The sequence below is a fragment of the Cebus imitator genome, unplaced genomic scaffold, assembly GCF_001604975.1.
Source record: "Cebus imitator isolate Cc_AM_T3 unplaced genomic scaffold, Cebus_imitator-1.0 Scaffold678, whole genome shotgun sequence".
Taxonomy (NCBI): Eukaryota; Metazoa; Chordata; class Mammalia; order Primates; family Cebidae; genus Cebus; species Cebus imitator.
Genome location: NW_016107993.1, coordinates 315,538 through 335,665, shown reverse-complemented (window position 1 = coordinate 335,665; position 20,128 = coordinate 315,538). Strand labels below are relative to the sequence as shown.

Genomic DNA, 20,128 nt, shown 5'->3' with positions numbered 1-20,128 from the left:
AATTCCTGTTTTTTATTGTTTTTTTTTGAGACAGAGTCTGGCTCAATTGCCAGGCTGGAGTGCAGTGGCCTAATCCCAGCTCACTGCAACTTCCGTTTTCCGGTTTCAAGCAATTCTCCTGCCTCAGCCTCTCGAGTAGCTGGGACTACAGGAATGCGCCACCACGCCCGGCTAGTTTTTTGTACTTTTAGTAGAGACGGGGTTTCACCATGTTGCCAGGAGGGTCTCGATCTCTTGACCTCGTGATCCACCCGCCTCGGCCTCCCACAGTGCTGGGATTACAGGCGTGAGCCACCGAGCCCGGCCCCGCCTCATAATCATTTTTTATCTTTTTCTTTCAACCCTTTTGTGTCCTTATCTTTTTTAGATGTGTCTCTTTTAAAGAGGACATGCCTTCCCCACCCCCTCCATTTTGAAAATCTTCATCCTTAAACCTGAGAGCAAATTTACCTTTATGTTGATTGTAGTTACTGATGTATTTTATTTCTATCACTTTATGTTTTTACCCCATCCTTATTTTCTGTTTTTCTTTTTTAAAGTTCCTTGTCTTCTTCTTTATTTACTTATTTATTTATTAGTCCATGTTTTTCTTTTTCTGCTATTTTGGAAGTTGCCTGTCTGTACTTTACTGATTATTTTAAATATGTTAACATGCATTCTTAACCTATCAATGGTGTATTAATAGCCAGAAAATGTGAAGTCCTTAGGATAATGTAACTCTGATTATTCCACTCCCAACTTATATGCAATTGTTGTTCAACATTTTTATCCCTTTTTCTTTTTACCCTGGAAACTTAGATATCATTACTTTGTGCAGTTAACATTTGTAATAACTCATCATATATTTGCCATTGTTTTTGCTCATCATTCCATCTTGCTTCTTAGGCCTTCCAATTGCATCGTATTATTCTTCCTGAGGTGTATCCTTTAGAATTTCTTTTAGTGAGGTAGTAAATTCTCTCAGTATTTTTTCTTTAACAATATTTATTTCAACCTTTTTTTTTTCTTCTTTTTTTTTTTTTGAGACAGTCTCACTCTGTCACCAGGCGCCAGGCTGGAGTGCAGTGGTGTAATCTCGGCTCACTGCAACCTCCGCCTCCCAGGTTCAAGCAATTCTCTTGCCTCAGCCTCCCAAGTAGCTGGGACTGCAGGCACGTGCCACCACGCCCAGCTAATTTTTGTATTTTTTAGTAGAAATGGGGTTTCACCATGTTGGCCAGAATGGTCTCAGTCTCTTGACCTCCAGATCTGCCCGCCTCGGCCTCGCAAAGTGCTGGGATTACAGGATAACCTAGTTTTTGAAGCATACTTACATCATGTAGACGATTCTAGGTTGCTAGTCATTTTCTGTCATCACAATGGTATGATTTCACTATACTGTGGCTTCTGTTATTAAGCCGAGAAATCAGTCCTTAGTCTAATGTGGTGCCTTTGTAGATAATTTGTCATTTTTCTGGCTCTTTTTAAGCTTCTCTGTCTTTGGTCTTCTGCAGTTTCACTGTGATATATCTGGATATAGACTCTTGTTTTCTAATCCTGTTTAGGGTCTGTTGGGCCTTTCTCTCGTAGGCTTATTAAGCAATTTTTGAAAAATTTCAGCCATTGTTTTCTCAACTATTTTCTCATCCCTATTCTCTCTTTTACATTCTCCCAGAACTTTAGATGGATGCTAGAGGTATGAACTTCTCTTTTACATTTTTCATCTCTATTTCTTGCTGTGCTACCTTATAGATGACTTTGGGGGCTTCATTCTTTAGTTTCTTAATTTTTTATTCATCACTGTCTAATATGCTATTAATCCTGTTAAATTTTCACTTAAATTATTTTTTATTTCTACAAGTTTTATTTAATTATTTTTCAAATGTGCTTGTTTTGTGTAATCTTTTTGAAAGATTTTTTTTCCAGTTTTACAATTTTTCTTTTCTTTATAAAAATATATTAAGCATAGTAATTTTATAATCGGTTTGATAATTCTGATATCTGAAGTCTTTTGAGTCTGGTTAAATTATGTCAGTTGGCTCTTGTTCATTATCTTACTTCTTTTTTGTGAGTGATTTTTTTTCTCTGAGCAATTGTTCTGTGAGCATCCTTGTTCCTTTGGAAGAATCCTCTGAGGCTTCTATTAAGGTTGTGGTTCCTTAGTAAGGATTTACATTAGTTTCTGCCTATTGCTAGTGGGTTATACTGACTTGGGATAATTTATCAGTTTGAGGTGTTTTGGGACCTCATAGGTGGCACAACTTAGGGAGGCCTGGCTTTTGGTTACAAAATCTAAGAGGAGATTTAGAAATTTTCCATCTGTTTAGACCCATGGTCTGAGCTTTATGTGGGGTTTGCTGTTAGCCACACCCCACCTTGGGTGGGTCATAGACTTCAGGCTCTTCACTCCTATCAGAAACTCAGTCTTGCCAGAGGTCAGCTGATACCTATTAGGGAAAACTACGCTTGGTGCTTCTTTCCCCTCAGCATCTCACATTCCCATTTTTGTTCCCACAGGTTCCATACTTTTGTGCCAACTTAGCAATACATTTAAATATTTATGGGCATTTTGCCCAATGTTTTTGGAGTTTTAAGCAAGTTTGGGTTATGTAATTACCATACTGTAGGAAACTGGAGACATAATATCATCTTAAATCTGTCTCTGTGATGATGATGTAGAACGTGTTCTTCCCTAAAACCACTTGTTTTGGAAATTTTAGAGGTCAGAATATTGATTCATAGTTAATTTCTTATTGTTAGTAGTAGATTGGATGTATTCACATGGAATTGCTGTTTTTAAGTTTAAAAAGTCCTGTTGAATATTGACGAGTTGATATGGTTCAACCTACTCTCTATGGAAGGTGTGTTCTGCTTTCCCTTGAGATATTTTGTCCCTTCTTTTACTTGTATTGACTGAGTTCTTTCATCACTGCCTGTCTCCTGTCTTGTGGCAGATTGCCCTCTACATCTGGGACAAAGGCAGAGGACCTCCCCTGACCCCAGTGCCCGAGTTTTGTACCAATGGTGTGGACCCCTACTGTGCTACCACATTCCATTCTTTTCTACCACTTTGTGTAAGTAACAGAAGAAAACCTTTTCATATCCAAGGAAGAATTTAGATGCTGTGCATTATGACATCCTAGCACTTTAAAATAAATTTCAGATTCAGGGCATACATGTGCAAGTTTGTTATAAGGGTATATTGCATGATGCTAAGGTTTGGACTTCTGTTGATTCTGTCACCCAAATAGAGAACATGGTACCCAATAGGAAGTTTTTCAAGCCTTGCTTTTCTTCCTTCCTTCCCTTTTTTAGAGTCCCCAGTATCTGTTGTTCCTATTTTTATGTTTGTGCATACCCAGTATTTAGCTTCCACTTATAAGTGAGAACATACAGGTATTGATCGACTTACAACCTATGCAACTTACGACCATTCGACTTTAGGACCACAATCGCTAGCCACGACTGCTCCGCGTCTGGCAGCGCAAACGTTGCCCAGCTGGGCGTATGATAGTGCAGACCAGCTTCCAGCAGCACTACCATCTCTGCGTGCACCATTTCAACTGTACATATAGCCTTCTCAACTTACGACCAAATTGTGTTACGACTGGTCTGCCGGCCCCAATCGTGGTCGTAAGTCAAGCACTAGCTGTATGTTGGTTTTGTGTTTCTGCATTAATTCGCGTAGGATAATGGCCCCCAACTGCATCCATGCTGCTGCAAAGTACATGCTTTCATTCTTTTTTATGGCTGCAAAGTATTCCTTGGTATATCTGTACCACATTTTCTTTATTCAGTCCACCATTAACGGGCACCTAGTTTGATTCCGTGTCTTTGCTGTTGTGAATAGTGCTACACTAGCACTTTACATACTGAAAAGAAAATCAACATTTTCCCTGTGTCAGGTAAGAACTATATATCTTGTCTCTAGTAATAACACTCCTACAAGGTAAGTACTATTGTAACTCCATCTTACAAATGAGAAGAGAGAGGCACAGAGAAGCCAAGGGCTTGCTTATGGCTACACAGCTAGTAGGGAGGTAAGCGAGGGTTCTGATGGGCTCCCCTTTACTCCAGAGCCTTTATGAGGGACTGCTCACCATAGTGCTTTAGGGCTAGTGTGCCCAGAGTCATTTCTTTTGTTGATGATGTAGGATGCATTGATTGGAATTTCTATTCCATTTCTCAGAAATGCAATTTCCAGTGCTTTCTGTGACACTCAAGCCTTCTCCACAAGCCCAGACCATTTACTCTCTCAGGATGTGGCTCTGCCAGCCATTGAGAACTTTCAGAATGAACCCACTTGTTTTGGCCGACGCAAGGTCCAGCCCTAGTATAAGCCTGGAGACCCTGACACTCAGTAGGTGTTAACAGCTTTTCTCATAAGGGAAAATATGTTCACCACCCTCAAATGGTGTCATTATTCTCAAGTCAGTCACATAGAAGTCTGTGTGTGCCATTTTAACACACACACACACACACCCACCCCTAAAACACAGTGCAGTGTTGGGAGAGAATCTGTAATGTGTTTGCAGTTTCAGAGTGGGGGACCAGTCTTTCTAGGCAGAATGCTTGCTTGCTCTTTCAGTGCTCTCCTAGTGCTTTACGTGACATGACAAAGCTGTAGTTAAATGTCACTATACACCAGCTCCAAATGATATAGGAGTCATGATTGAAATATGATTGCAGGCCTAAGACAGGTAATAAAAGGGTCATAAAGGGATTGGGTGTGCCTTGTTGACAAATCCCTCTTTGTGCCACCTTTCATCTGTGTGATCAGCCTGGGCTCCAGGACTACCCCTACCTCAACTCCACCAGGTGTTTGAAGGAATCCTACCTTTGGCAGAGGAGCAAATATCCTTAGCCTAGTGCTTGGGTAGCCAGTAAAGAGGCCGTAAAAATCTTTTCAACATTAAAGTCAGGCCAGGCCCAGAAAAAGGCAATATCTCTTATATTACACTAAAAAATCCCTCTATTTCTCTCTTTTTGTCAAAATCTCCACCATCTGGAGAAAGGAAAGGAGAAGTAACTAACATTTATTGGTCACTTACTATGTTCTTTTTTTTTTTTTTTTTTGAGACGGAGTTTCACTCTTGTTACCCAGGCTGGAGTGCAATGGCACGATCTCAGCTCACCGCAACCTCTGCCTCCTGGGTTCAGGCAATTCTCCTGCCTCAGCCTCCTGAGTAGCTGGGACTACAGGCACGCGCCACCATGCCCAGCTAATTTTTTGTATTTTTAGTAGAGACGGGGTTTCACCATGTTGACCAGGATGGTCTCGATCTCTTGACCTCGTGATCCACCCGCCTCGGCCTCCCAAAGTGCTGGGATTACAGGCTTGAGCCACTGTGCCCAGCCGATCACTTACTATGTTCTTAATAAATTATAGTAATAATAGCAGCCTTGCAGTGGTTATTTTTTCCTTTTTCTAAACAAGCAGACTGAAATTCCGAGAGCTTAATAAACTTGTCGATGGGGATGCACATTCTCTGCATGGCGGAGCAGGCAGGTCCAGGGCTGGCGGACAGAAAGGCTATGTTGTCAGCTGACCTATGGTTCCGTTTCTCCCCTAAAACTTTATCCCGGAAATATGTTTGATATCCTTGACATTGGTTAATTTGAACTCTAGAGCATGTGGGTGTGAAGTTAAGATAACGCTGACTCATTTTTTCTTATTTTTTTTTTTTAGGGAAAGCCAGTGAAGAAGAAGGATATTTTTGTTGCAGTAAAAACATGCAGGAAATTTCATGGTGACAGAAGTACGTTTTGGGTTATTCATTTTATTGAATGTTTAAAATTCAAACTACCATTTTAAAAAAAGTACAAATGAAGAGACTTAGGAGGGTGTACGGATTTGGAACTGTAGGAAAAAAAAAAAAAGTACAAATGAATTTTTGAGTATAAATTCAGGAAAGGGATAATGACAATTAGGATGTTGAAGTGAAAGCAGTTATTAATCAGTATTCCTCATTGCATCATTTCAGTCACCAAGATCAATTAGGAAGGAAAATTTTGCATTGAAACATAAGTGGTCATAGCCAATACTGTTTATAGCAGTATTTTAAATTGGAAATGGAAAAGCTCAGTGTGGCAGTATTGGAGACTGTGTGAAAAATGACCTATTTTGTCAAACAACGTCCTAGGTCCATGTACAGTCTCTAAACTGGATGAAGAATGTCAGAGGGGATATCAAGGTAACAGCATGCCAACAAAGAATACTCTCTTGAAGTCTTTTTCTTCTTTTCCAATTTATTTCAAATGCATACCTTGGAACTTAATAAAGAGATGTATTTGCTCATGAGTAGATAATATTGGAGAAGAAGAAACAGCTGCTGTACAGTGAACCTCTTCTTAAGGAAATCCTGGCGTGTCGATTAATGTTGTTTTTATTCAGGTTTTTGATGTCACTACAGAATTCTGCTAAGTTGTGGTGATAATGTGGGGAAAAAAAAGCCCATCCTAAATATAAATAGACATAATTTCTCTCTTTTTGCACCTTATTTCAAGCAACACTTTTCTGAAGTTGAAAATTAGGCAGTCTTTTGCATATTCTAATTTTAGTGTAGATTTTAATTTTTTTCCCTTGAAAAGACTGTCGATTTCACCAAGGATGTGATATTTATGTAGGAGAGATTTCTAAACCAACTGTCATTTTCATGGGATTGGAACTACTGGGAAAGTTCATTTATATATTTTATGGGATAATATGATATATACAAATTATATTTTAAAGGAGAAGATGTTTTCCAAATAAAATAATATTATAGTTTGGGATTAAAGTATTGTCTAAGACATTAACATCAATTAAAATCCAGCTATAATCAATTATATCATCAAAGTACATTAACTGTAAACCTTCACGTTTGCCTAAAATAGCCACATTAAATGCCAAATCCTATTAAATCAGCCTAAATGAATATGTATATTTGTTACATAAGGAGTCTTAAGTTACTATGAAGAATCAGTATAGCAGTTAAAAGAAAATTTTTATTTATCATAAATTTAACTTTAATATCCTTTAACTTTTTTCATAATGTGGAAGAGTTTGGTGGGATGATTTTGACAAATACTTTCTTTAAAAAGGTATTGGAGAAATGAACTATACTGCTTTTTGTTTTATGTCTTTTGCAGCAAGCAGGAGCTGTTTGAGTTGATTTAATTGTTCTTGAAGCTGCACTTGGAGTAGTGATTGTTTTCACAATATTAATGTTAAGGATGGTGTTGCTGGTATTTTTTTCTTTGAAACACATTTTTCAAGTCACAGTGAATCACTAAAATTAGGGACGCTCCTGTTGTATTTTTTATATTCTACAGAAATGAAAAAAAAGTTGGTTAATTTTGATTTAGTAATTTTGAATAATCTAGTATACTGCTTTCTTATTTTGCATAAGTTTGAGATAATCTTTTTAGATATTCATGAAATTTTTTTCAGTTCGAATTTTGAGTCAAAAGTCTTTAAAAATTACAAAATCTTAAAAGCCCATTAGGAGTATTAGAAACAAAGCCAGATGCATTGATGTACTGCTGTTAATTGAATGTGGGATCATTGAAGTATGAGGCCTAAAATGTATCATGAAGTTTTCATATTTAGGTTTCTGTGGTAAGCCATTTTTCAACTTGGATATGTTTGTTTGAAAAGATAGGCTAAGGCAACAGGATTTCAGTGACTTTGAAGTCCATTTTGCATGATGGAGGTGTAACCTGCCAGGCCACTGGGCTCTGCCCTTGGTTTTAGAAGCCTAGTCCGGCCACCAGTTGGCCTAAAGATTTATCTAGTTTCATCAGTTACAAGGACAACACCACACTGCTTCTAACTGCTCATCTTTTATACATTTTCTGGTGTGTTTTTCACATATGTTCTGTCATCTGATTTCATGTTGACACTTCCTTGTGATAGGATAATTATTGTTATTCACTTGTAGGAAAAGCTGAGTGTGGAATGATACACAACTGGCCCAGTTTCTTGTATCCTGTTGAGTAGCAGAGCCAAGGACTTGGGTTTTCTGGCTCCGAAATCCTATGTTTTTTTCTACCATAGCACAGCTATTCTGTAATCTCGTGTATATGACAAACTCAATGCTTGATAAATAGTCTTTGATATTCATGTTGATGTCCTGCTATGCTCAAGGTCAGTTTTGACTTGACTGTGAAATTAGGCTTTCCATTTTTAGTAGCAATGGGGATGGCAAGGAATTGGAACCCACCAGGATCTAAAATACAAGTCGAGCTGAGAATGTAGACTGCCACTCCTGTCTAAGCATATTACTACTACAGTCAAGCAAATACGTTGTCTGGGGTGTTAATGTTTTTGTTTTTTCCATATTTTCCTTTCCCTGTGCACTCTGTGGTAGAAATACTTTAGTAACAAAGGCCAAATGATGAAGGAAAAAAATCTAGATAAGAAAGTGTATTTATCTTTGCCTAGTGGAGAGTGGGCTGTATGGTTAATTGTGGGCACAGTGTTCTCTGGCACTGAGTGGCGATGGCCCCCACTGCTGGTTCATTATAGTGTTGATCACCTCCCAGGATGAGGAGGAGGGATGAGGAGGAGAGACGGAACATGTTCTGTTCAAGGCCCTAGTCACAGAAAGGGAAAATATAGGTTGCATTTACTTTTTATGCTCTCATGGAAGAATTGATAATAAAACCAAGTTTAAAAATGAAAAAACAAATTTAAATATTGTACTTTGTTTGATTGATGGCACATTTATGTAATTGCTTTTGTCTGGATTCTCATTTAAGTGAAATATAGCATTCTTAGAACACAATAAGCAAAAATATATTCTGTCTCTTGATTCAAGGAAGTAATGCATATTGACATCATTGAAACAGCAACAACGCTCTCTGAGAGGCAAGCATTTAGTAGGGTTTTAAAGACACTTGAGAACTGTTACATAAGGTGATGAATTGAGCATAACATGTAAAATTATATTTAAGCAAGGAAAAGATCTCTGGTGTTTTAATATTCAGCTTGATTGCTTACTCTTGGGTTCTGTGTTTCCCACTGTGTGACGTGAGCTGTCAGAAAACCTTAAGAATTTTCTTTGCATCATTCTGCCATGCAGTTTGTGTGCATGTCTCATGTACCTTTTGGCAGCCGCTGGTTTTGTTCATCAAATGGTGCGTTGTAGGATGCTATCCTGCAGTTGCCCTCTAATTAAAGAGGTTAAATTTCTGTTTCCTCAGCCTTTAGTTCCTTTTCATAGCTTCCTAAGCCCTTCAAAATTAGCAGCATATTCCTTTTAGATTAAAAAGAAAAAAACCTGTTTACTGTTTTTACTGCTGTGATCTTGTCTAGAGGCAAATCTGAACAAACTGACTGAGAGGGGTGTTTGGTGGCTGGTGTTCTCTTTGACTAAAGAGATTTACCTGTACTGTGGCACAATCTGCTTACTTAAAAGGCGAGGCTTGAATTAAAACACAGCCAGATAGAAGGCCAGACTCTAATTAAATGAGTGATTATCAGATCAATGAAGAGAGGAGAGGAGTCAGGTGTTGCCTTTCCTAGGCTGTTGAAATAGCTGATGTTCCAGATTGCCCTACAGTGTTGTGTTAGCTCATCTAGGAAGTATGCTTTTCAGTCTTGGGTACATCTCAGTCTTTAAAATGTTGAATTAGGACACACTTGTGTGTGTCTCCCTAACCTGCTCCTGAGGAGAGAAGTGCAAACAGGGTCTTATTTTCTGGCTACTGACTTGCATGCTGAGACAAAAGGGCCATCTGCAAACTGAATATAGTGAATTCCTTAAAATAAAAACTATTCACATTTGATGGTGTGGTAGTTTTAATAAAATGTTCAAGCATCAAGTTCCTTTTCATTTATAATCTGAGACACTTTTCCAAGTCACTTCCCTGGGGGTAAAAATGCATGTTTTCTCCTCATAGTGAGACATATCTTCTGCCTAGAGTCTAGAAAGCTCTAAAGAAGATTTATGCCATCTGTGCAGCTGGCATTTTTATAGTAAAATTTTTCTTTGCTCCAAATTTAAGTTATCTTGTGACAAACTTTCTTGAAAGAGGCATTCACTATTATGTTCATACTTTCAATAGAAAGTATGCTTCTCTATTGAAAAGGAGATAATAGGTAACTTACTGAGGTATTTTCTTAAAGTTTAGTATCTTTAGGAATACAGTGCCTCAATACAATATAAAATATTTTGTAAATAATAGAATGAGTTCATTTTATAATTTAAATGATGCTAATAAATAAACCAATACTTTAAAAGTTTAACTAATTTAGAATCAACCCTGGTTGAAAATAAAGCCTTAAGCTGTTATTATAGAAGACTTTAAATCCTTTACAGCTAAGAGATGACAGAATCATGGGGGTATATATTGATAAGGAGAGAGATGTACAAACTGTTGAGTGCTTTAGGTATAGAATCATAATATCTTAGTATATTTAAATAGTTGGCTTATTTTAAAATGGTGAATCAAAGGCTGAATTGCCTTTATGAATAAAACCTTCCTTTAACTAGTTTCCACAAATAATCCTAGGCCTTTTATTGAAATGCCTACAAAATTCAGTCCTCATTCAACTATTTATTGAGTATCTACTATGGCCTAGGCACTATGCCAGGTGTTGGGAAATAAGTTATACACACAATAATTCTTTAGTGTAATTCCTATTTTACCTGTTTCAAAGTAAAAGAGAAAGCAAAAGCGCTAACTCTCCCTTGAATTTGATTTTAATTTTATTTAAATCAGTTAATTGAGAAGAAACACCTGTGTCATTTAATAAACCTATTAGAGCAAAGACGACTGAAGGCCTAAAGGCTGAGGAAATCCGAAAGCAGAATTTTCACAGCCTGCAGGACCCTTGCTGGGGACTGAGGAAAGTTCTTGACCTTTCCTCACAGCTTCTTCCAGCATTATGCATTGGAGGATATTTTACCCAACAGTGTGAACTTTTAGTGGCCACAAGCTGCAGGGAGCCCTTTGTGTGGTAAGTTCTCTTGCTTATTATATGCAAAGCAAACTGCCACAGCAGTGCCAGGATTAACATTTTTGTCGTGCTGAAATTTGGAAGTAAAACAGTGAAATTTTTTTAATCTCTTTTTTCTTTTTTTTTGTCCCCTCCCATAGCCCTATCTATTTAATCTTTGACCGTTTTCACATGTAGAAACCTTTAGAACTGTCTGCTTTTCTATGGCTGTGGAAAAATTTTAATATATAAAAATAATATTTAACTGGCAATTTGGTAATCATTTTAGCAGATGTGCAGAACTCAGCTTTTTTTTTTCTTTAAGCCGATGAATGAGAGATTATAAAATGGTGCACTTTTGAATTTTCTACATAAGGGCTGTCTTGCGCTGAACTCAGAATTTGCTTACTTACTAAACACTTAAATTTTACATTGGAATGTCAGTTTTTGCATATATTTTGATTTCAGTTGGGAATAGGGGAAAGATACATGTTCTGATAAAGTTTCTCAAAAGTTAAGATTTGGTTCATCAGAGTTTTGATTCTTAACAGGATATAAAATTAAAAATTTTTTTCCATTGAAAAAACAAGAAACCACTTTTTAAAATTCAGAGATACCTAGAATTTGTTTCTTAAGTATAGAAGAAAATAATTACTTGATCAGGTGAATTAATATCTTAAGTAATGGTAACTCTGTATGTCAGGCACGCAGACAGAGCTATCTTTGCGCATCCAAACCGAAAATGCAGAAAACCAGGACAGCTTTCTGTTGTGTTTATTGTGTTAAAGCAATGTAGCTGCTAATGATAGAGTTTTAAAGTCTGTAGTAGTTTTGAATCTTATTTCTTCCATATTTTTCAAAAGTACAACATCATAATATCAGTTATCATATGCAGTGATTCTCATTTGGCAAGGTCACGTCCTTTGTAGGGTTGGGTAGTTCTGTTAGAATCTTTGGGCGGGAAGGTGCATAGTTTGCAAAGGTCTTCCCATGCTCCGTGGTAAGAGGGATGGATTTTCTCTTACCATGGAACATGGTAAGAGAAAAATTAGTTAACATTAATGTAAACACAATAGCATAATCAAACCAGAAAATTTATCGTTATATGGAAGTAAGTGTGTTTATATCACAGGAATGAGAAATACTGTACTTGGAGAAACCTGCTTCAAAAAGAGGGTTTTAGTCATCAACTTTGGCATTCCTAAGGGTTGGAAGCAAGCAACTCTTGGAACACCTGAAGAACGACAAGTAGTGTTTCTCTTCCCTTGTAGGTGATTATACTGCTGTTTTGAGTTTTCAGGCTTCCCTGTATAACTGTGCCAGTGATTGTCACCTTTGTAATTTTTTCAGTACCTATTGTTAAACAGACTTGGGAGAGCCAGGCAAGTCTTATTGAATACTACAGTGACTATACGGAAAGTTCCATCCCTACTGTGGATTTGGGAATTCCTAACACAGAGAGAGGTGAGTCCATAATTCCTACTACTCTCCTTATTAAACATCCCCATTCTGTAAATATAGTAAATTAGGTTAGGATAAAAGTGAAATATTTTATAAATGCTATAATTTTTGCCTCATAGTAGTTTTTTTCCTTCTTTCCTCACAAATATAGATTGGTTCTTTGAAACTAAGGGCTTTATAGTACAAAGTGTTGCAAGTTTTTAGTAGGTTATATCCTATACTTGAGCATGTGATGGTTACAATAGAGTTTAACAATAGATTTTTCATACTTCATAATTCTTTGTGGCCATAATGGGGTGTTTAAAGTTAATTTATCATATTTCCACACAAAGCTTCTATCCTTGTCAGTCTTATAGTCTAGTTCACATGTTATAGTACCTGTGAGTACCACCTAACCACATTCTACACCAGTTATATGTAGAATAAACTCTATTCTATAAGATTTTAATTAGTAAATTGTTGGAAATAAACCTGCTTTTCTCTTCAAATTGCAGGCTTTCTAATTAAAAATACTTTTTAGGACTTATAGAGTGGAATGGTAGACATTGGAGACTCAAAAAGGTGGGAGAGCAGAGGAGGATGAGGGATGAGGAATTACCCACTGGGTACGATAGACACGGTTCGAGTGATGGCTTCACCCAAAGCCCGGACTTCACCACTGTGCAATATATGCATGTTACAAAACTGCACTTATATTCCTTAAAGCTATAAAAATTTTAAAAAATTATTTCAAAAAGTGGAAGTATAAATTTGGTCACCTCATCTTCAGATATTCTTTATTCATCTAAAGTTTTATTCAATATTCTTGCCACCCTTTTTTCTTGAGTTTTTTTGTTCCCCATGTCCTTTTACGAGTAAAATAGGAGTAGCAAACTGATTTTCTTGTTCTATACAGTAATGTATCTTGATTATTTTATGTTAGTGTCATCCATAATTCCTTCATTAATATAGTACAATGCAGAATCAGATATATGCCATTTCTGTCGTTACCAATTCTTCCTACAAGGTTAAGTGTGTTTCTGAATCTCTCTGTTGCTGTTTGATTTGGAAAAACTATTTTAGATTGGGTTTAATAATCATGTATTTACTTACGCATTCCTTATTTGATTTCTTCATTTCTAATCTGACCTTATTATTGTCTATATTTATATTCTAAAAGGAATTTGAGATGGCTTTCAAACATGCATATTGTAATGGTTAAAAATGAATAAAGAGATCAAGAGTAAAGAAAATAAAGGTCAAATTGAGTGGTTTAAAGTCATTAATAGAAGTTAATATTAGTTTGTTCTCCACTGTGTCACCAAATACTTGATTAAAATGAGGGTCATATTCCTGTTTATCAGTTTGACTACTCTTTCCGAGTATTTTATTTTGGTCCAAAGCAAAATTTTGGTCCATTAAACATTGTAATTTATCTGTTGGTGTCTGAAGGACTGTTACTCTGTCTTACTCAACACTATATCATTAGTGCATATCTTAGTACCTGCCACAGTAACTGGCATGTTAGAAACTTAGTGATAGTAAATATTTACAAAATAAATAAATGAAGGCATAAGCTTCCACCTTTGCACTGTGGTTTCCCTGTGGCAGTGTTGCTTGGGCTTCTAACAGCTCCTTTAGAATAAGCGTATCTAAGAAAAGATGGTGGGCATCTATCATTGCTGTGAGTCTTAAAATTTTCTTGTTTGGACTGAAGATACTAATTCCATCTCTGTCTCAAATTATCTGTGTGACAGTGTAATTCCACTAATCTCTCTAGGTCTCCATTTCCTCACATGTGAAATGAACAGCTTGGATTTGATTATCTCTAAAGTTCATACTGGTTCAATGTGTATGAAAATTAGAGAAGGCTATTTTTAAAAATTTTGAACTTTTAAGGTGCATGTTGACATGTAAGCTCTTACAACACTTGAAAACTAAAAAGAAATTAATGAATTCTATATATTTTGTAGAAAATAATACATCGTAAGTTTTCTTCTTGACTTTTCTAGGTCATTGCGGAAAGACATTTGCCATTTTGGAAAGATTTCTGAATCGTAGCCAGGACAAAACAGCATGGTTAGTCATTGTGGATGATGATACGTTAATAAGGTAAGGAGTCATTCTCATCTTAAATGACTTTAAATTCTATGTATATTCATACACAAAAACTAGATGAGTACTTTTTCTGGCCAAGATGAAGTAACAGGGATGGGATTTACTCTTTTAGCTGAACCAACCCTCTAGATAAAATTTAGAAAACAAAATATAGAAAACAAAGGTTCTTATGCCACTGAATATTAGGTGCAAAGGAAAATGATCCAAAAGAAACATGAAGCAAATGAGGTGAGTTCTGTGACTGCCACCGCTGACCACCTTAAGAGAGTTCAAAGTACTGCATAGCGAGGGAGCACCAGATGGAACCTGACAGACTCATTTGGTTGAAGAGATGGAGCTGGGAGTCTCAGGAGACCAAGGCTGTTAGAGTTTGCAGGACAGAGTACCAGAGAGCAGAGAACTGTACAGGAAGGGAACCCTGGAGATATGTGGAGAGTCCCCTTAAGTATTCAGTAGAATATTGATCAGTGCATACATGTGAGGAAACTACTCAGTGCTGGGGAAAGACCCAGCCAGACTAGAGGGAGTGGTGCCTGACACTCACATAGGCCTGAGTATAGTACCCATTCCCACTAACCAGGCTGGAAAACCCCTTATTCAACAAGTATTGTCTTGCCTCAACAGCAGGGCTAGTTAATAGTTAACCGTAGACTAAGCACTTTTCTAGTCCTGCCTAACATATCTGAAAAGCCAGATGCAAGAAGATGAAACTGGTTCCAAGTAATAACCTATGTCTGAGAACAAAACTCAAGAAGACTTAAGAAATACAAAAATAACCAGCATCTGATAAAGTAAAATTCATAATGTCTACCATCCAATCAAAAGTTGCCAGGCATATAAAGCAGCAGGAAAATAAAGAAGTGAATAAAATTAGCTTATTGAAATGGCATCAGAATTTATGCAAGGTTAGAACTAGAAGTTAATAAGCTGTTACCATTAAACAGTTATTTTACCTCTGTTCCATATGTTCAAAAAAGAGACATGGAATGTCTCTTAGTCTTAAATAAGTTGAAATCATACCTCTAGAGATGAAAACTACGTTTTCTGAGGTAAAAAAAAAACCCACTGGATGGGTTTAATAGTAAATTGGACATTTCAGAAGAAAGTATCAGTGAACTTGAAGACATTGCAGTAATAACTATCCAAAGTGAAACACAAAGTTAAAAAATAATTTTAGAAAATTAACAGCATTACTGAGCTGTGAGACAATTTCAGTTGGCCTTGAATATATGCAATTGAAATCTCCAAAGAGAAGGGGCACATAAATATTTAAATGTTTTTCAAATTTAATGAAAACTGTAAACCCACAGATCCAAGAGTCTCAGTAAACCCCAGGTACACCATGAGCACAAAAGCAGAGAACAGCCACCTCTAGGAATGCCATAATGGATACTTAGGACAGTACCCACAGCCCTGCTCTGGGCAGCTATGGAACTGAGGACTAGCATACTCAACCCATTGCAGCTACCAGCAACACCAACATGGACCTCTTGGGTCTCAGTGGGTTGCTCCACCACCACTACTGCCATCACTCACATCAAGAGGGCTGAGAACTTTTCCACATAGCTAGACCACTGCTCTCATTACTAGCTTCTAAGCAATTCACCTGGAGGCCCAAGAATCAGCCTTTCTGGATCCTCTAACACTGCAGCCAGCATAAGCTGCTTAGAGCCTAAAAACAGGCATATTTACCCTGCCGCTGCCACCTCTGGGGTCCAAAGACTGACTCAGTTGGCATCCAAATCCCCAGCCTAACTTCACAGCTTCAGCTAATCACTGTACCCTAAGCCACTGAGGAAATTACACATACCACTGACCTTATGTACTACTGAAAAAGTCACTCGAAGACCACACTACAACAGCACCAAAAGTCAAAGCCAAGATGTCTTACTTAACCAACAACGTACATTTATCTTCAGGAAAAATATTCTCTCCTACAAAAGCAATTCTTAAAAACTGGAACAAACAATACCAGATATGCAATGGAAGGAAACAGGAAACATGAAAAAACAAGAAAATATCATACCACCAAAGGACTAGAGCAGTTTTCTAGGAACAGATCCCAATCAGAAAGAATTCCTTGAAATAACATTAAAAATGCAAAATATTGATTTTAAAGAACCTCAATGAGGTACAAGAGAAACCTGAAAACCAATACAAATAAGAAAATCAATTCAAGATATGAATGAGAAATTTATCAGGGAGATTGATATCTTTAAAAAACCAATCAAATTCTGGAACTGAAAATTCACTGAAAGAAATACAAAATGCATTTGAAAGCTTCAATAATAGACTAGATCAAGCAGAAGGAGGAATTTCAAAACTTGAAGACAGGCCTTTGAAATAATCCAGTCAGACAAAAATAAGGAAAAAAAGAATGAAAACAGCCCTCAAGATGCCTTGGACTACACAAAATGACCACACTTATGAATTACCAGTATTTTTGAGGGGGAAAAGAGATCAAAAAGTTTAGAAAGCCTACTGAAGGAAATGAGTGATGAAAATATCCCAAATCTAGCAAAAGAATTAGATATTTAAATGCAGGAGATCTGGTGATCTTCACTTAAATACACTGCAAAAAGGACTTCACATGCATATAATATTCAGAATGTTTAAATTCAAGTGAAAGAAATAATTTTTAAAATTAGCAAGAGCAGAAAGAAACCTTATAGACCAAAAAGTGTGAGATGGCATTTTGGCCATTGTGCTAAAAAGAAAACAAACAAACAAAAAAAACTCTGAGCCAAGAATTTTATATCCTGCCAGAATAAGCCTTACAGATAAAGGAGAAATAGTCTTTCCCAGACAAGGAAATTTTGAGGGAATTTGTCACCACTAGACTGGCCCTACAGACAGTTCTCAGAAGGCTCTTAAACATGGAAACAAAAGGTTGATACTTAACATCACCCAAACACATGAAAATATAAAACTCACAGGTCTTATAAAACAAAGAGAATGGAATTAAATGGAAATGTGACAAATTTTCATCAAACCATGATAACATAAAGACAGAGAAAAAGAATGAATTTATTCTAGAAGACAACAGTACAACAGACACAAAGCCTCACATATCAAAATTAACCTTAAATATAACTGGATTAAATGCTTCACCTAAAAGATACAGATTGCCAGAATGGATTTTTGTTTGTTTTATCTGGCATTTTCCAATAACATTGGTCATATTTTTTTTTATTACTATTATACTTTAAGTTCTGGGATACATGTGCAGAACATGCAGGTTTGTTACTTAGGTACACACATGCCATGGTGGTTTACTGAACCTATCAACCTGTCATCTACATTAGGTATTCCTCCTAATGCTATCTCTCCACTAGCTCCCCACCCCCTGACAGGCCCCATTGTGTGATGTTCCCCTCCCTGAGTCCATGTGTTCTCATTCTTCACCTCCCACTTACGAGTGGAAAAATGTGGTGTTTGGTTTTCTGTTCCTGTGTTAGTTTGCTGAGAATGATGGTTTCCAGCTTCAGTCTCTGCAAAGAGCATGAACTCAACCACTTTTATGGCTGCATAGTATTCCATGGTGTATATGTGCCACATTTCCTTTATCCAGTCTATCATTGATGGGCATTTGGGTTGGTTCCAAGTCTTTGCTATTGTGAATCAACTTCAGACTGCTGTGCTGGCAGAGAGAATTTCCAGCCAGTGGATCTTAGCTTGCTGGCCTTTTTGGGGTTGGGATCCACTGAGCTAGACCTCTTGGCTCCCTGGCTTTAGTCACCTTTCCGGGGGAGTGAATGGTTCTGTCTTGCTGGCTTTCCAGGCATCACTGTGGTATGTAAAAAAAAAAAAAAACTCCTACAGTAACCTTGGTGTCTGCCCAAACGGCCACCTAGTTTTGTGCTTGACACCCAGGGCTCTGGTGGTGTAGGCACCCAAGGGCATCTCGTGGTCTGTGGATTGTGAAGACTGTAGGAAAAGCGTAGTATCTGAGCCAGAATGTACCATCCCTCAAGGCACAGCCCTTCATGGCTTCCCTTGGTTAGGGGAGAGAGTTCACTAAACCCTTGTGCTTCTCAGGTGAGGCAATGCCCCACCGTGCGTGCTTCGGCTCGCCCTCCATGGGGTGCACACATGGCCTAACCAGCCTCAGTGAGATGAGCCAAGTACCTCAGTTGGAAGTGCAGAAATCACCCACCTTCTGCATTGATCTCACTGGGAGTTGCAGACCAGAGCTGTTCCTGTTCGGCCATCTTGCCAGCCACCTCCTGTTTTGTTTTGTTTTGATAATTATTTCTCATAGTTTGGAGGCTGGAAGCCTGAGATCAGGGTGCCAGCATGGTTGGGTTCTGCTGAGGTCTCTCTTCTGGGTTGTAGACTGCTGACTTCTCATATCCTCAGACGGTGGAAAGAGAGCAAGCTAGTTCTGTGGCCTCTTCTTAGAAGGGCACAAATCTCATTTATGAGGTCTCCACCCTTGTGATCTGATCACCCCCCAAACGTCCCACCTCTGAATACCTTCATATTAAGGATTAGATTTCAACATATGATAAATTTTGGAGGAATACAAACTCATTCCACAACTGCTACTAGTCTCCTCTGAGTATAGATTATCAAATACTAAGAAAAGGAAAGGTCTATTTTTCAATAGAGTTGATGGAAAAACACTCTAAAATTATGTGACATTTTTTTAAATCACCATCTGGTTCATCCACAATATGTTTCTTTTTCTTTCTTTCTTTTTTTTTTATTGTGGTAAAATACACACAGCATAAAATTTACCCTCATAACCATTTTTAAGTGTACAGTTTAGTAGTGCTAAATACATTCGTAATGTTGTATAGCCATCTCCATAACTCTTTTCATTTTGTAAAACTGAAACTCTGTATCCATTAAACAATAACTGTATACCCTCCCCCATTTCCTGGCAACCATCATTCTGTTTTTTGCCTGTATGATTTTGACTACCCTAAGTACCTCATATAAATGGAATCATACAGTACTTTTGTTTTTTTTGTGTGTGACTTGCTCATCTCACTTAGCATAATGTCCTCAAAATTAATCCATGTTGTAGCATATTGCAGAATTTCCTTTCTATTTAAGGCTGAACAACATTCCATGGATACAATATGGGTGTACCATATTTTGCTTATGCAGTCATCTGTTGATGGGCACTCCATCAGCATAGGGTTGTGGGTATGTACCCAGAAATTGAATGACTAGGTCATACGATAATTCTATTTGTAACTTTTTGAGGAACCATCACACTGTTTTTGCAATAGAGGTCGTTCCATTTTACCTTCATACCAGAAATGAACAACGTTTCCAGTTTTTCCACATCCTTGTTAACCCTGTTATTTTCTGGGTTGTTTTGTTTTGTTTTGTTTTTGATAGTTGCCATTTTAGTGGGTGTGAGTTTTGATTTGCATTTCCCTTATTAGTTGTTTATGATAAACTGAGCTATTTTTCCCCTCTGCTCTCACACTGCAATAATCATCAACACAGAAGGCAACTTCTGTGACCAAAAGTATGGAGCAGGGAGATTCCTCCTCCCGCCAAGCAATCAGTCACTTCTGCAGTGGACACCAAATGGGTGTCCTCTAATTCAATTCTAACACTGTCTACCTGGATATAGTGCCAGTTCCCACAGGTTGAGGGCCCAGTCCCCAAGACTGCCCTACTACCCCATACCCCAGACACCAGTCGTAA

General features: G+C 37.5%; 1 protein-coding gene across 2 annotated transcripts in view; it reads left to right on the top strand.

Moving 5' to 3' along the window:
- The window catches only part of B3GLCT (beta 3-glucosyltransferase), a 113,025-nt gene that overhangs the window by 65,893 nt on the left and 27,004 nt on the right, over positions 1-20,128 (top strand). For both annotated transcript variants that reach the window (XM_017518390.2, XM_037734856.1), the window contains exons 9-12: positions 2,934-3,053; positions 5,669-5,738; positions 12,254-12,367; positions 14,356-14,455. In XM_017518390.2, coding sequence (XP_017373879.1) covers positions 2,934-3,053; positions 5,669-5,738; positions 12,254-12,367; positions 14,356-14,455 — 404 coding nt within the window. The remainder of the gene's footprint in view (positions 1-2,933; positions 3,054-5,668; positions 5,739-12,253; positions 12,368-14,355; positions 14,456-20,128) is intronic.